The following is a 16,353-nucleotide window of genomic DNA, read 5'->3' on the forward strand; positions in this document are numbered from 1 at the left end:
TCACAAGAACTTCAAGGTCAGGAGAAGGACTTGGTACTACTTTCAGTAAGTCTTCTCTAAAACTGAACTACAATTATCTGTGTAGGTTTTTATGAGAGGACTAAACCCAGGACTTTGGAGAGCTTCAGGAGATAAAACAAGCTCTGCAGCTTTGGAATAAATTTACAGTGAAGGCAAAATGTTATGATGATACATGTATGGATGCACAGGTGTAGGAGATTCAAGTTAATATGAATGGAATTTGACAGAATTTGACCTAACAGACAGGACAAATATTAAAATCACAGATATCATAGAATCATAGAATGGTTTGGGTTGGAAGGGACCTTAAAGATCACCTCGTTCCAACCCCCGCCATGGGCAGGGACACGTTCCACTAGAGCAGGTTGCTCAGAGCCCTGTCCAGCCTGGCCTGGAGCACTGCAGGGATGGGGCATCCACAGCTTCACCTGCCCCTGCTCAGACAGTTGTTTGCAACTGACAGGACACCAAAAGTATTTCTATGTCTGTCCCTTTCCTCCCTAACAACAGCCAAAAGGTTCTTCTACCAGTGCAGTAACCCGAGTCTGGACAGTCATGCCTCTAATTGCAAATCCCTCACAAGTGTCTGACCTCACCCTAAAGACTAATTCTTACTAAGGGCTCATGAATCACACACACTTCCAGTCCCTACTCCAGATTATTTATGAGCTGGAGCTAAAACGGAGGAAAAAAAATGGGTAAAATTCAGAAGGTGGATTAATTATAACACATCAAATCCATGTAGCCTGTTAGCCAAAGACTGAAAGGAGGAAGGGGGGAATATTTCATTTATGTGGAAAAAAAGATATCATCTATTTCCATATATATAACATGAAATATTATGAAATACATATAGTTATATATTTCCATATATACATGCACATATATATTCAGGAAATATTTCATATGTTTATATACATATATATATGGAAAACAAAACACTTCTGAGGGAGAAAATCTGAAGTGTGTGTCCAGACTCACTATGCAAAGGAATCCAATCTCTTCAACCTACTATTTACATAGCAGGATGCTGATACATAATTTTCATTTCCATCCCCTGGCACCACAGTGAATTTTGTCCAGCACATCAGTATTTTTCATAAGCAATGTGACTGCAACACAGGTTCTTTGTCCAGATGGGAACCTGCTGCTGCTCCCAGCAGTGCTGGTACAGCCCCCCCGCCGCTGCTGGTAACGGTTACAGCCTGACAAGACATCTGAGCATCTGTGAGCTATAGTACCCTGCACCTATGTATTACTTCCAAGTCTAGAATCTTAGATTCACTCTTTGCTTTAAAAAAGTGGTGCTGCTGCAGTATATTGATGGCTGAAAAGGCTCTCCCAGGTGCCATTTTAACGATACGTGCCAGCAGGCAACCTTCACAAAGACATAAATCAGAAATGAAACAAGGGGCAGCACTCTCAGAAGGAACTGAACTTGGGAGCATTTCATGGCTTTCGTAAGGAAGTACCTAAAATCAAAACCCAGCCGGTTTACAGAAAACCTGCAAATCATTAGGAAAGCTCTAACCCTAGTTTTCAAATCAATCACACACACTATTGTGTATGTTTTATATATACATACACATAATCTTTTGTATACACTGTCACAGTTTAACCCTGGCTAGCAATCTGAACCACGATAGATGCTCCTTCACTCCCCCCCACCCCCAAACAGCGGAGAGAATCAAAAGTGAAGGGAGAAACTCGTGGATTGAGATAAACATAGTTTAATAAAATAACAAAATAATACTGATATAGCAGTACTATTTATAAATACCCACTGGGGGAAGTCAGTGAGCAGTTGAATGGGGGCTCGGCTGCTCACCAGGGTAAGTGCCCTCTCTCCCCATTCTTACACGAGACACTTCCATTAATGCATCCTAAAAGACATGCCTTTTTTTTTTTCCCAAAACACCACATTTTTGACTCCAGTTTATGATGCATTACAAACCAGCCTCTTCTGTACCGCTGTTCCCTGGTCGTCTATTCCCCACCTTGCATTTACCCATTTGACCACGTCCTAGTTTTAACTCTCTTTACCCTTGTTCACAGAGGACACCTCCTGCAGTCCGCTTCCCAACGCGGATCCTTTCCCTTCAGATTCCCCTCCCGCCCCTCCCGCGCTGCCCGGGCCCGGGCGGTGCCGCCGCCCGCCAGCGGCCTCAGCCGGGCAGCGCCGGGGGCCGCGCCGGGGCCGGGCCCGTGTCCCCGGGGCGGGGCTGGCGCAGGGGCCGCGGGGGGGAAGGTGCGGGCCGAGGCCGAGCATGGCGCTGGCGGCGGAGCGGGGTGAGCGCCGGCGGGGCGGGCGCGGCGCGGGCCCCCGGGCGGCCGAGGTGCGGGCCCCGCGGCGCCGTGCGCGGCTGGAGCCGCGGGGCCGAGCGGCAGCGCGGGGCTTGGGGGGCGGCGGCAGGGCCGGGCCGGGCCGTGAGGGGGCGAGTGAGCTGAGCGGGTGAGGATGGCGAGATGAGGTGGGTTCTCCCTGCCCTGCAGGCGCCTACAGGTTCGTGGTGCTGCTGTTCAACTGTCTCCTCACCTTCGGCTCCTACTTCTGCTTCGACATCCCCAGCGTCCTGCAGGAGCAGTTCCAGGGGGTAAGTGCTGGGCCTTCCTCTGAGAAAAAAAAAGGCAGAACCAGCAAAATGGAGGCGTTGGTCAGCAGTAGGTTTTTTAAACCTTTTCTTATGATGTCAGTTGTGCTCCAAGGTCTCTGGTCAGATGATGGGGTGAGGGTTGCTGCTGGCCTGCTCGCTGTGAACAGGGCGCACGAAGCGGGATGAGCCATGAGGGGTTTGGGTTCTCGCTGCTGCCCGGAGAGCTGGAAATCTAAACCCTGCCCTTGCTCAGCGATTGTCAGCTCTCCGTCCAAATGGCTGTTCCCTACACTGATGAAGGTCAGAGTTAGAATAGTCTTGATACCACTGCACGAAGATACATAGAACTGACCATTCATATGTACACCAGACTGTAAGGCTGATGTTGGAAATGGGAGACTAGAAAAGACTTTCTGGGTCTTCAGCTCCAAACCTGACGCTGCAGGTGTCACATCACGTGTTTGTTTGCTAACCAAAAGACAGACGTGGGCAGGGAGATCGTAGGAGGACTTGGTTGTGTGAAAACCAGTCGTATTTTCAAATGCTAGAAAATGTGGTTGTTCAGGGTTCATATTGATGTCCCAGTTGATTTCTGAGATTTCTCCAGGTATGCTGGAGTCCCAAAGGTCTTACCTGAATTCCTGAATACCCGACAAATTCTTACTTGACTAATTTATCTGCCATTATCACATTTGTTTCATGTCTTTTGAGAGCTGGTTTTACTCATGTGTGCCATCTGCTGGCATATTAGTCTGTGTAGGCTGAGAGCCACTGTCCTTTATTTCAATAGCAGTAGAAATACATATAGCTTGCAGGTATAACTTTTTTTTCTTTAAATGCAGGTAATCCATAACACTCAGATACTGAACTCCAGGATAAATTGGGTGCAGTTTGTCATTGCAAACAGGAGTAAAAATAAAAGGTCAATATTTATTCCTTGGTCTTCCACAACTTCTGTAGGTCTGTGGGAGAGCAGTCAGTCATTTATTTACAGAGTGAAGGTGGTGTCATGTTTTGTTACCTGGCTAACTTTATAGGGTAGTAAACCAAGCCATATTTTTCTGTGCTAGGTACTGTGCAAACAGTGTTTTATCTGTTGACACACTCATCACATTTTTACTCTGGTGAATTTACACAAGTGGTCCAGTGTGCATTGGAGCATCTGAGACCAGTGCTTACAGTGAAAGCACTTTGTTCTAGACAATGGTTTCCTCACAGCCTCAGACATTTCTACTACAGCAGATCTGAAGGCTTCGTAAATACGATGGCTATATAAAAATCACGTGGTTAAAATCATGCTTTTCTTGTGCTTATTCAAGCTGTTAAACTTGTGCCTACTGGTGTGGAAGACCTAGTGTCCATTTCCTAATGCAGGTAGATTTTTAGTATTTGGAAGATCTAGAGCTTTTTCCTGATCATCTGGTGTTGAGAAGATGTTGCTTTTCAGTAGCAAAACCAACATTATTAAATCACGCTAGGACTACCAGTTTCCTACTGCTCAGCAAATGCTTTATAGCTGTGAATTAATATGGGCGACTGCTAAATTTCATATGTACACACTGCTTAAGACTTTATTGTATGTAATGAGTCAGATCAAGCTAAACTATATCCAGGAAACTAAGGGGTCAAACCAACCTCATGGTGCAGTCTCACGGCTTTTCGTTTGGACTGAAGTGTGTAGAAAAGTGCCGAGCCCCTGCCGCTACTGCTGCAGAAAGGGCAAGGGAAGACGTGATGTGCCGATGGCCGGTCATTTCTTGTTTGGCAAGGGCTGGATTCCTGGGAGAATACACAAGTCCTCCAATTCCTGATCCTGGAAGTGGGAACTGAGTCAGAGAAACAGAAATCTAGTATGCAAGAACTGACCTTCATTTTTAAAGGAACGCGTGGGTTTTCATCTGTGTGTGCTGCCCAACATAGACTCTGTGACTTGTTATGCAGAACTTGACCTGCCCCAATGGAACCCATCATAACGGCACTGGGCACAACAGCACGCTGGACTGCGTGGAAGGCTTGGGAATGACACCTGCACAATACAATTTGCTGTATGCCATCTATGCTTGGACGTAAGTCTCTTTTCTCTTGCTTTTGGGGAGGAGGGTAGTTTGTTAGTTGCTTCCCAGCAGCAAGACACAAAGGTTCCTGTTCTTGTTTTCTCCTAGGAATGCAGTAGTGGTTATTCTGGCTGGATTCCTGATTGATAAACTAGGAAATCGCTGTAAGTTCTGAGGATTGATTAATTTATCCTTGTACTGAAGTGGGATTTCACACTGTTCTTTCAGCGCAGAGGGATGATCAAAGGTTCTGCTTCAATAAGATCACGAAGGGATGGGAGAGGAGGGACAGCTCTGTGTGTGTGGAGTGTGTGATGGTTCGTTGAGCAGCTCCATGGAGGCAACTGAGATTTTTCATCCTTTGACCACTGCCTTAGCTGAATTTACACAGCAGTGCAGTAAACATGTTTTCCTCTGACGCTCACGTAACAGGGAATAGTGTTGTATGTTTTCGACGGGACAAACTGATAGTGTTCTGTTCCCTGCTCTGACATTTGTTCTGGCGTGTGCCATAATCTAAGGCCCAGCAGTCCCAGCAGTTCTGCTCTATCTCCCTATCACAAAAGTAAACATCTCCCAGATGAGGCACAGAGAAGGGGGTCGCTTGCTCTAGGCCATAGTCCGTAGTGGAGCTCAGGACTGGAACAGGGACTCTGTAGAATTCAGGGTGCTCTATCTGACTTGTTCTGCCTCTCTAACCTTCCGCCATTACAATATCATCATTATTTTGAGGATTCCCCAGTAATTTTATAAAGAGATCAGTCTTTACAACATTAAAATAATGAGGATAAACTGATGGAAGCCCACAGGTTCACTGGCATATTTTGAGGTTGCTCTTTTTCTTTTTACAAAGAATGCTTTTGTCCTGATCTCAGCATGTCTGTTGAGGTTAATGTGGTTTTTTTTCTGTTTCTCTCTAGTTGGTGTCTTTGTTTTCTCTCTTCTGACTGTGCTGGGATCATCAATCTTTGCTCTAGGCTCCCATTTCAAGGGCTCACCATACCTCCTACCAATGATGCTAACAGGAAGACTGCTCTTTGGCTCCGGGAATGGGTCACTTACTAGTAAGGAATTCAAATTCTTAATTACTCCTCAGCAGAGGGTCATGATGTATTTTTATTTTGCCTCCTAGACCCTTGTCCTACCAGTCAGCTCCACCTGCTTTGCCCTGGGAACCTACGCTGCTAACAGAAAACTGCTCCTTGAAGGGCTGCATGGATTTAATGTGTCACAAGATGTTCAAAAGTCTTCCCCTCTAACAAGTTTGTGCTTTTCCCAAGGGTGGCGACTGACATGTGGTCACTGTACCTTTGGGATTCTTTTCACTTGCCTTATTTGAGGGCAAAGTTCACCTCCTGTGTCTCAGCATGATGTAGTGTTTTAAAATGGGCTGCGAAGTTGACACGTTCTACTTCCACTGGGGATGCGTAGAGGTCTCTCACCCCAGCTCACGTGCTGGAGCTGCAGAGGCTGTTTGTTGCTTCTGTGCGAGGCTCTTGGCCAAGTCTGTCTGTTCAAGAGAGGATTTTTGTCTTCTCCAAGTTGTGCAGAATCGTATCACAGCCTTCTGGTTCAAGGGGAAGGAACTGGCACTGGCATTTGGACTGACTCTGTCTTTCTCTCGTCTTGGGAGTGTCCTCAACTTCTTCTTCACCCAGCAGTTTGAGGCCAAATTTGGAATGCAGTGGACGCTCTGGGGAGGTGAGTTTCTTTGGTGCTTTGGCCTTTTGTTTTCTAGACTTAAGGCTGGCCTGTTCCATCCAGTTATGAGAAGTACCTGAAAGAGATAGTGAAGTTAGCAGGAGGAGGCACATTATTTTCCAGGTTTTCCTGTTGCTTTCTGTAAGCAATGGAGTGGTGTTTTCTTCATGGATGCGTAAAAACCCTCTAAAGTTGTAGTGTCAGCCTGACAGTTTTGTCTGCAGTTTTGGTGAGGTATTTTAACAGCTGCAGTCACAGGTAGTCAGTACTTAATGTAGGTTTACTCCCATGGAACAGAAACTTCAGAGTGAAGCAAAAGAGGATTCAAATGTGTTGTTCTGTATTTTAGCTGGGAGAACATGCTGGTTCTGTAATAGTATCTGCATTGGTCTCAGCACAAGATGCCTTGCCTGTGGACTGGTCCAAAGTATAGGTTTAAATTACTGTGAAAGGCAGAATATGAATTACTTGTTTCTTAGTGTGAGTCTGTTCTAGGGCTCGTATCTTTCCAAGATTTGAGTTTCTGCCCTGTCATTTGTGCAGTCAGATGGGATCTGTCTCTAGCAGAAGGGGTGATCTGTTCCACAGTGCAGTTAAGTAGTGGTACCCAGGTGCTCTGCTGTTCTGGAATGGTGGTGCCTCAGGGCATCCTCTATGTATAAAGACTCAGTGATTACAGGAAGTTGTTATTTCCCAAACAACAAAACAGTTCAGGCCATCACCCATGGAAGAGAGGATGCATATGTGAGAGAAATCTTGCAGTCCCTTGTTCTCCTCTGATTCCAGCTCTTAGAGAGGAAACTGGGATGGGCATGGTGTGTTGCATCCCATCTGACACTATTAATTTTGTGCTCAGGCAGCATTTGCAAGCACAGCAACTTCAGTAGCCCATGAAGGGATAAATACATCAAAGTGTGTTTGCATCACATTGTTTTGGCTCTTTGGAAAACAAAATGGATACAGATCTTTCTCTCAGAGAGTGATGTCTGCAGCAGATGCCCGTTGCCAACCTTGCTTCTGGTATATCCAGCATAATCTGGCTCACTTCTCTGGAGCTGCGTGTGCGACAGGTCAGATTGCTGTGGTAACTGCAATAGGTCACATAAATGAAGAGGTGTAACTTGGCTTCCATTACCAGCCCATGTGCGATACCTCTCCTGCTCGTGGGACCATGGCAGTTTCTTAATGTCTGGCTTGTTTTAACCATGGGTTTCTTACACACAGGCCTGTTGCGGTTTAGAAGGGATTCTGGCCACACTCCCACAAAGTGGCTGCATTTAGAGGCAGGTGGGGCTTTATCTTCACTGGCTTCAGGCAATTCTGCAACATGTGAAGCTTAGTGGACAAAGAGCTCAAGGACTCAGGGCGGTCAGAGGTGAATGGGTCAGAGGTGAATGGTCCTGCTACGTGGTTAATGTTAAGGGAAACCTGAAGCAGGAGTCATAGAGAATTCTGTGGATTTCATGCAGCTTGTTTTGTTGTTAAGCTCTCCACACTGAGGAATTTCTAACACCTCTTATGTTTTTTCCAGGTACCCTGCTCTGTGTGCTGGGTTTTGTTTCAGCACTCACAGTCAGTGTACTGGATAAAGTGGGCATGAAGCAACTGGGCTTGGATGGGGTTATCCAGCAGGAATCCAAAAAAGTGGTATGTGCTGCACAGACAGCTTTTCCATCTCGATCTTGAGAGCCTGGGGTGCGTGAGGAATGCTTTTGTAGTGCAGGGACGCCTGCAGTAGCAAGAGCTGGTCCTGCCCAGGAGAGGGCATTGACACCACTCGGTTAAACCTCGCACAGCAGTTTTTCATGTACATCTGAGGATATTGCATCTGCAAGCCACCAGAGTGTAACTTTTCTGTTTTGAGCTTATGTATTTGGAGCCTTCCAGAGAGCTGAGCTGGCACTCTGAATGGTGTTACTTTTCTGAGCCAGTTACTTCTTGACTGTAGGTGGCTCAGAAGAGGATTTTTTGTATAGAACTAGACAGTAGCTTCTCTCTGAAACTGCTTTCTGGCTCACAGGATCTGTGACAGAAAATAGCTAATCTGGTCCGTACTGAACTGCCTTCTGCCAGCCCTTATCTTCCATTCCTCCTTGCGTTACTCTGTCTACGAACAAGTATTACAGGCAATCGGTGGCAATTTTTATGGCACTTAAATCTATCAAACAGCTTCCTTCTCATGACAGGAATCTTACCGATTTCTGTATCTCAGTGTTATGACTCCTGTTGACACTGTGTCTTTCCACTGCATTTCACTTAAGGTTTTGCAGTAGAGCCTGCTTAGAATAGTCTCTTGCAGCCGTAACCTTTACAAAAATAATAAGAAAGATTTTTTTGTGTACTGAATAGTGTTAAAGAAGGAATGCTTTGGAGTCAGCACATGCCAGATTTTCTCAGAGGTACACGAGCTGCCTTTCAATTCCTTTTACCTGCTGTTACTTCCCAATTTTTTTTTGACCTTCAGTGGCTTGCAGGAAGTGGTGTTAGTGTGAAGCTGAAGACTGTTTCCTGGTGAGTGAGGGCACATCTTATCTTTGCAGCGGATTCAGGACATCCGGCGACTTCCCCTTCGCTACTGGCTCCTGGTCCTCACCATCATGTTCTTCTACAATGGAGTCTTCCCCTTCGTGGCAGACGCCAGGTACTGCTCTATGGCTCTGGTCCCACTGACTGATACAAGCCCACTGGAGCCTTGAAGGCCCTTGATTTTTAGCTGACTGGGAAATATGGGGGTAATATGCTTGTTCCTTTCAATCACAAAGCACAGAAAAACAAATGTCTTTAACATGTATTTAAAGATATGAGGGTTCTTTGACCTTTCTATCCCTTCAAAGATGAGGGAGACTTCTGAAGGAAAGCAAAAATAACTTAAAGGGAAATTATTCATCTGATGTTTAAAGCTTAGAACACTGCCAAAGGAGGATCAGAAGGATTTGGGAGAAGGGGAGAAATACTTTATTTAAAAAATAGCCCACAGACATTTCACCTTTGTGACGGGCCAACAAAGTGGCTGTCTGTCGAGCTCTTTGGGGTGTTGGCTTCACCTGGGGCGGTTCTGTCCTGCAGCTCCTGCGTGTTGTCTGCTGTGTGCAGAACAAAGCCAAGCTTGCGTCAGCCTGGGTTTGTAAGCGAAGAAGCCTTCGCATCCTAGTGCAAGGCTTGCAGGATTCCTTTTTTATGCCTTCATTTGCTTACAACAAAGAAGCAACCTGCCCAGCTAAATTGGGACTCCTACTTCTGTCCTGTGGCTCTGCCACAGACTTGTCATTTTGCTGCTCTTTTCCTGTTTGTAGATGATGCGGCCTCTATCACATAATGAGTATGAATGTTTATATTAGCAAAGGCCTGCAGTAAAAACAAAGAAAATTATTTTGGTAGTATTTATTTGGTGATGTATAGTAAGCCACTGTGAAATTGGGAGTGAAGAAATGTCGTCAACATTGTCATAACAAATATACAAGTGACCTTTTATTAGCAAAATAAAGACATTGAAGATGGCAAGGATCGTCAAGTCCTTGATGAGATGGGCTTTCTATCAGTTACCCTCTCATTTTAACTAAAAGCAGCATCTGCTGATCACACAGGATCCTCATTTCTGCAGTTCTGCTTCCCTCCAGATTTTTTTTGTTTGCTCCCTGTGGAGCAAAAGTTCAGGCACCAAGAGTCATGTTTCACACACCTTTTCTGGCAAAAAGTGCCATCCTGCTTCAGAAAAATAATGGTCCCAGGGCTGCTGCTCTTTGGTGAATTCTGTTGCAGTAAATCTTCGGGGAACAGTGTCTTGTTTCAGACTTCGCTGACGGCACAGGCTATAAAGGCTCATTATTACTAACACTAAGTAGCCATACAAGGAGCCAAACCAGGTTTAAGTAGCTACAAGATCTCTAAATAAAGTAGTCTTTCTAAGCTGTTACTACTGTAAATTCTGTAAAGAATTAAAGCTTTAATGTCATTTATGTGTGTCCCTCACAAAGGTGAAAGGCAGACTTCTGACAATGAAAACAAAAAACTGGGTTTGCATGTTTTCTGCTTTAACCAGACATTTCCTTAAAGGTGCTTAGGGGGAATTCCTAGTACTTCTAAAATGCAGGCGTTCAATTTAAATGCTGATCTTTGCTGTGGGATTATGTTAAAATAGTTTTCCTGCCCCTCGGCATTCTCCCCCTTGGTTTTATAATGCTTTCTACTTCTTCAAAGAGAATGTAAAAAATCCATCCGTGTGTTTTGGACAGGTGATGGCAAATTGCTGCTTGTGAGCGGTGCTGATGTAACTAAACATATGCCCAACTTTAACCGGCAGTTTTACTCTGCACTTGTAGAAGAGTCTTGGAAACGGCCATTTAAGCTACCAGCTTCTCTATGGTGTGCCACGATTAAAAAGAAAATAAACCAACAAAGGCTTGGCACTACAGACCAGATGGAATCAAACTTCTTTACAAGTTTTCTTATTAAAACCCTTCCTGTTCCTGTGTTTGTACTCAGACTTACTTTCTGTCAAAGTAACCAGATCAAGAATCCTAATTATGTAATTTTTCTCCCCTTTATTTTTATTTTTAGCAAGTTTATCCAGGATAAATATTCTGGTTACAGTCAGCAGGCAGCCGCTTATATTGCTGGGGCAGTGTACGACAGCTCCCTTGTTCTATCTGCAGCAGTTGGCATATTAATTGTGAGTACCCGAAACCAGAAGTGCTTGATGATAACTTTTCCCTGATTTTTTGAAATGTTTTGTTACAGCTTCTCCGACCAGAATTTAGCCTGTTGTTGCTGAACAAGCAGTCTTTTAATTCCTTGCAAACTGCAAGATGCACTTTTGTCTGAATTCAATTACAAGAAATAATGTTAACCTGTTTTTCCCTCTGTTCCTTAATTGTGCTGTGGTAGCATCAAACCGTGGCAAACAGCTGTACATTGTGAGCAATCTGAGACTGGAACAGAAAGGATCATGATAAGCTTTGCTAGTAGATGGGAAAGGACAACCTGCACGTGACTGGTCCCTGTTCTGTCACTCTTTCTTTCCGTATTTCCATAACAGTCAGAGCATACTGGTGTGGTTTTCTCCCCCCTATATTAAAGCCTGCCCTGTCACATGAATACTGACCACCGATCCTCTGACAAGTGTTTCAGCCTTGGTTTGGGAGCGTGCAAGAGGAACTAGGAATAGCTACTCTGCTACAATCTCAACAACTAGGGAGTGATGTGTTGCTGCTGCTCATGCCAGCCCGCTTTATGCAGCCACTTGTGTCAGCAGGATCTGTGGAAGCAAAATCCCTTGTCAGAGCCCTTCTCTTTGTTTCCTTCACCAGGACTACGTTGGACTGAGAGGCGTCTTTGCTGTTGGTTGTGCTGCACTGACTCTGCCAGTCTTCGCTCTCCTGGCATTTACGTTTGTTCCTCCATTAGTCTCTACCATCTGGTTGGGGATTACTTACTCCTTTGCTGCTGTAAGTTCACAACCCCGCTGCTGTAGTTGAGTGTTCTGTGGCTGCACTCCTTCTGCATCCCGCATGGCACATAGCGCTGCTCTGGTGTCCTGATCAGCAGGTTTAGCAGCCACATTTTGAAGCCACTGGCTCCCCAATCCTGAAGACCTTGGTTAGTAAGAAATAACCCTAAAGAATCAATACCGAGCAAGCAGAGCAGAGACCATTTGATATAGAGTGAGGCACTAATCTGTGCTTTTCTTTGTGCTTTTCTACCTTGAATGTATCACCTGAATCTCCCTTGAGCTAAATCATCAGGTCTAACTCCCCTTCAGAAATCTAGAGTCAGGTTATTCCAGTTTCAATAACATGTTGTCTGTGCTCTCTCAAGCTGCCTGAAAAGGATGGGCAAGAGTCTAGAACCAGCCAATAGGCTGGGAGGGATAAAGAGCAGGTTTTTTTTAAGAAAAAGTAGAAATGGTTATTTAGTGAGAATAATTCCTTTCTAAACCAATGACCGTCTACTATAACACCTTTAAATAAGGCTTTGAGTTAATTCCTCTTCTCATTACTCCTACCAGGCTAGTATGTGGCCATCCATACCTCTTGTGGTCCCCCAAGCAACTTTAGGGACAGCTATGGGGCTTGCAACTTCTGTGCAGATGATTGGAGTTGGCCTTTCAAATCTGATTGTTGGACACATTCTAGGAACAAAGTCCAGGTGAGAATGCTTTTTCTGGTTTTCTTTAGAAGCAGAGACATGAACAGTGATTCAGTGGAGTGGTTAGAACAGAAATCAGTGTCTTTGCAACCTGATGTGGCAAGGAACTGTAGAACCGCCTTAAATATCTTCAAGTGACTAGTTGTTCTATCCTGTTTTGGCCTTTTCTAGTGAATTAAAGATCCCACTGTGGCGCTGGCAACAGATGATGATCTTTATGTTGGCAAACACTATTGCATGTATTGTTGCCTCCGTTAGCCTCAACGTTGTAGACAAGAAACAGGTAAGTGTGATAAAAGGTGAAGAACAGTCTTGCATCACCAAGTTGCTTTTACTGATGTAATAGCTGTTAGGTGTGTGTAGAAGTAATTTCCCTGACATAAAAATGAGACTTTATAAAAAGAGAACTATCTGCTAAAATATTGATGCAGAACATCTTACCTAGTATCAAGCTATTTGCTGTATTTTTTTGCAAGAAGGTGAGGGGAAGGGCCAGGACCCAGCTGTAGAAATACATGTGTACAGAAACAGCAGTATCCTTTTTGTCACTAATTGCTGCTTTGAATTTCTAGGGTGGGACACTGAACAGAACAAGAAAGGGAGCACCTGTGGAGCAGGAGGACAGAAACCCTGCAGATGCAGCACCGCTCCTTGATGATGAAACAGGAACTGGAGGCTCTGTCAGCTGAACCTGTGCCATGTGAGAACAATGGCGGTTGCCAGACACAGCACTGATCACTTCTATTTGAAAGTGGATTTTTAGCCTGTGTATTTTCAACATCTTTAAATGGAATCTTGAAGGGAATTGTCTACAGAAAGAGAATGTTTCCATGTTCTTAGGCCTGGGACACAAGTGAAAGATGTCTGTTGTATGGTTCTTAGGTGTTCTCCAACATACAGAAACCTGCATGGGGCACTTTAAGAACTACACTACAGTAAGTGGAACCAACCTAGCTGAAACTTGTTCATAAGCTATTAGATGGTTGCTTTTCACCCGCATAAGGTGTGCCTGACTGGTCTGCTGCTGTTTCTGTCACAAGACTCCTGTACATCAGTACTTGCTAACCCACCTACCTTAGCAGGCCTGCCCTTTCAGTTACTGCTCTAGATTAGCATGCATCTGTCCCAAATTACATATCCATGCAAGTGACACCATCATTATTCTTCAGGCAGGAGACTGAATTAATCAAACTGATTACCTCTTGCACACAAGCCTAGCTTAATTGCATATTACCTTCCTAGAAATGCTTCTGTAAGCTGTGCCTGTTCCCTTGCCTTCAAAAGCATAAAAGGTTTTGATCTGAAATTCTGTCCTTTAAACCAAGGTGCTCTTACTCATGAATGCTAGAGGCTTGTTTTGCTCAGCCAGCTGCCCTTTTCACTATGCAAAATACTCACAAGCATCCACAGTGTTTACAAAAGCAAATGATGCTTTAAGAATGAAGTAAACTTTAACATAGCCAAGTACAAGGAATGCTGAAGTGAATAACTTATGTAAATTATTACATATCCTTAAGAGAAATAGCACCTCTGCTCAAGTTGCATTTAATATAAACACTAGTACTAGACTGAAAACAATTTAGGCACTGACAGCATCCAGTGAAGTCACATTTTAAGCAGATGTCACAGAACACAAATCCACCCATCAAAGCAAAGTTTTCTTAAACTGATTTACTGAAAAGAATGCCTTTAGAGAGCAGTATCTTTTAAGTTTGAAGTTGTACTGTGAATTCATTTCACATGACAATTAAAGGATTTCCCTGTTGGAGTCCTGTGCAGCAGAAATTTGGGGGTAGGGGCGGAGTCACAGAACTGTAAAATCACAGACACTATTTGGTGGCAACCTCCTGAGATCACCTCATCCAGCACCCCCTGCTCAAGCAGGGTCAGCCAGGGCAGGTAGCCCAGGACCATGTGTGGTCAGAGTCTGAGCATCTCCACAGATGGAGACCCTCCAGCCTCTCTGGGCAACCTGTCCCAGCACCTGGCCACCCTCCCAGTAAAAAACTGCTTCCTTGTGTTCAGATGGAACTTCACATGGTTCACTTTGTGCCCATTGCCTCTTGTGCAGAGCAGTGTCTGGCTGCCTCGTCCTCACTCCCTCCCAGCAGGGACTTAAACACACTGGTAAGATGTCCCTGAGCCATCTCTTCTCCAGGCTGAGAAGCCCCAGCTCTCTCAGCTTCTCCTCCTATGAAAGAGGCTCCACACCAGTGACCACCCTCATTGACCATCACTACACTCCCTCCCTGAGTTGCATCTCTTTCCGACTAGAGTGTCCCAAACTGGACTCTCTACTCCATGTGAGGCCTCACCAGTGTTCCCACTTGGCTGGTACATCAGGCTCCTGCTAGACTGTGGCTTTACATACACCCCTCAGCCTCCGGCCAGAGCACCACTCCTCAATGCCAAGATTCCGCAGTTGCATTTTTTCATAGTGGAAAAAATCCCATGATGAATTTCCAAATGTGATTATGAAAAACCACACAGAGCAGTTCTATATACTCATGTTGGAGGCTTGTGTCTGGAAGAAAGTACGTGTTCAGAGCTAATTTTTTGTGTCAATACTACCAATGCCTGGCTTAAAAGCACTGACTTCAGCCTGGCTGGCAGGAAGTCATCAACTTTCTTAGTTTATATACCACGCAATGTTGCAGCCAAACTCAATGGGGTTGTTCCTGTAACGAGTGCTGGGATACCCACTGAAGGTCCTGTACTTGGTTCTTCATGGAAAAAGCTCAAAAGGCAGCCATTCCTGTTTGCCATCCCATAATCTAATACTACCAAATTACCAGAAACTTTACTCTTCTGTTTTGAAGAAGAGTTGTGACACACTGTTCTTAAAATTTGCCACTGATTAACACGGTTCCCGACAACTTAGTGCTGGAAATCTCACTGCCTACTCTGTGTTTCACTGCAAAGCCTTCTGCCTATTTCCTCCATTCACTGCCCAGGAGAACTGATGGCTACAGAGGTTAATGTAGATACTATTGTACAAAGATCACTGCACATGCTTTTAAAAACCCTTTCAGTTAAGCTGAAGATGTGGGGAGATCCTAATGACCTTTGAGACTGTTGGACAAAGACCATCTTTAGGTCAGGAGGGCTCTGCTAGAGTCTCTTAGAGGCAAAGAGTTGTTCTTAAAATATTCCTCATGACTTTCAGCTCAGATTAATAAAGCTTGAAGCTGATGTAACAACAGTGAGGAGGCAGAGAATGAGACTTCCTGCAACAGTACCTGCTCATCTCCACTGGAGTTCATCAACAGCTTCCTGTTACTCCTGTTTAACTGCTTTTGTCATTAATTACTCCACTGATGACAGGAAAGCCACCTCCACTTTGCCTGTCCTTCCGATTCTTGCTTGACACCTGCTGTTGAGATGCCAGAGCTCACTTCTGAGAAATTTTTTACAAAGTTGCATGGTTCTCTACCATGTTTGAGCTTGTCATGAAAAATGAAAGGGTGGCATTCACTGAGGTCAAGGTGCTGCAAGAAATGGAAATAAACAATCAGCTGGTTTTGTTTAATTTCTGTAGTGTTGCACAGATCATGTATACAGGTAACTGAAAACCCCCACCCCTCTCCCTTGTCTTGGGCAGCCTGGAAGCAGTATGCTCTTTTCAACAATATTCTTCAGCAGAACCTTCCCCTTGCCCAAGGCACAGTGGATTGCAACTCCTAAAATATAAACTATGAAACTTGGAAGTGGACCTAGTTCAGGCAATTCACACTGAGGTGTTTTGGGGTTTTTTTGCTCATCATACTCCAGAACATGCTCTCAGAAGCCAGAACATTAAACACTTTTGCACAGTAGAGCACACGTTTACGTGAGTTTGT

General features: G+C 44.7%; 1 protein-coding gene across 1 annotated transcript; it reads left to right on the forward strand.

Annotated features, from left to right (window-relative positions):
- The first annotated feature begins 2,265 nt into the window (after positions 1–2,265).
- LOC309445458 (lysosomal dipeptide transporter MFSD1-like) lies at positions 2,266–16,043 on the forward strand. Its single transcript, XM_082064292.1, has 13 exons — positions 2,266–2,310; positions 2,515–2,615; positions 4,557–4,681; positions 4,778–4,833; positions 5,590–5,733; positions 6,212–6,370; positions 7,902–8,017; positions 8,911–9,011; positions 10,928–11,039; positions 11,677–11,814; positions 12,375–12,514; positions 12,686–12,797; positions 13,087–16,043. Exons 1-13 carry the CDS (start codon positions 2,289–2,291, stop codon positions 13,201–13,203), a joined length of 1,443 nt encoding a protein of 480 aa, XP_081920418.1. The 5' UTR covers positions 2,266–2,288; the 3' UTR covers positions 13,204–16,043.
- The last annotated feature ends 310 nt before the right edge of the window (positions 16,044–16,353 follow it).

Source organism: Streptopelia decaocto (genome assembly GCF_964273445.1).
Source record: "Streptopelia decaocto genome assembly, chromosome: 13".
In the NCBI taxonomy this organism is placed as follows: domain Eukaryota; kingdom Metazoa; phylum Chordata; class Aves; order Columbiformes; family Columbidae; genus Streptopelia; species Streptopelia decaocto.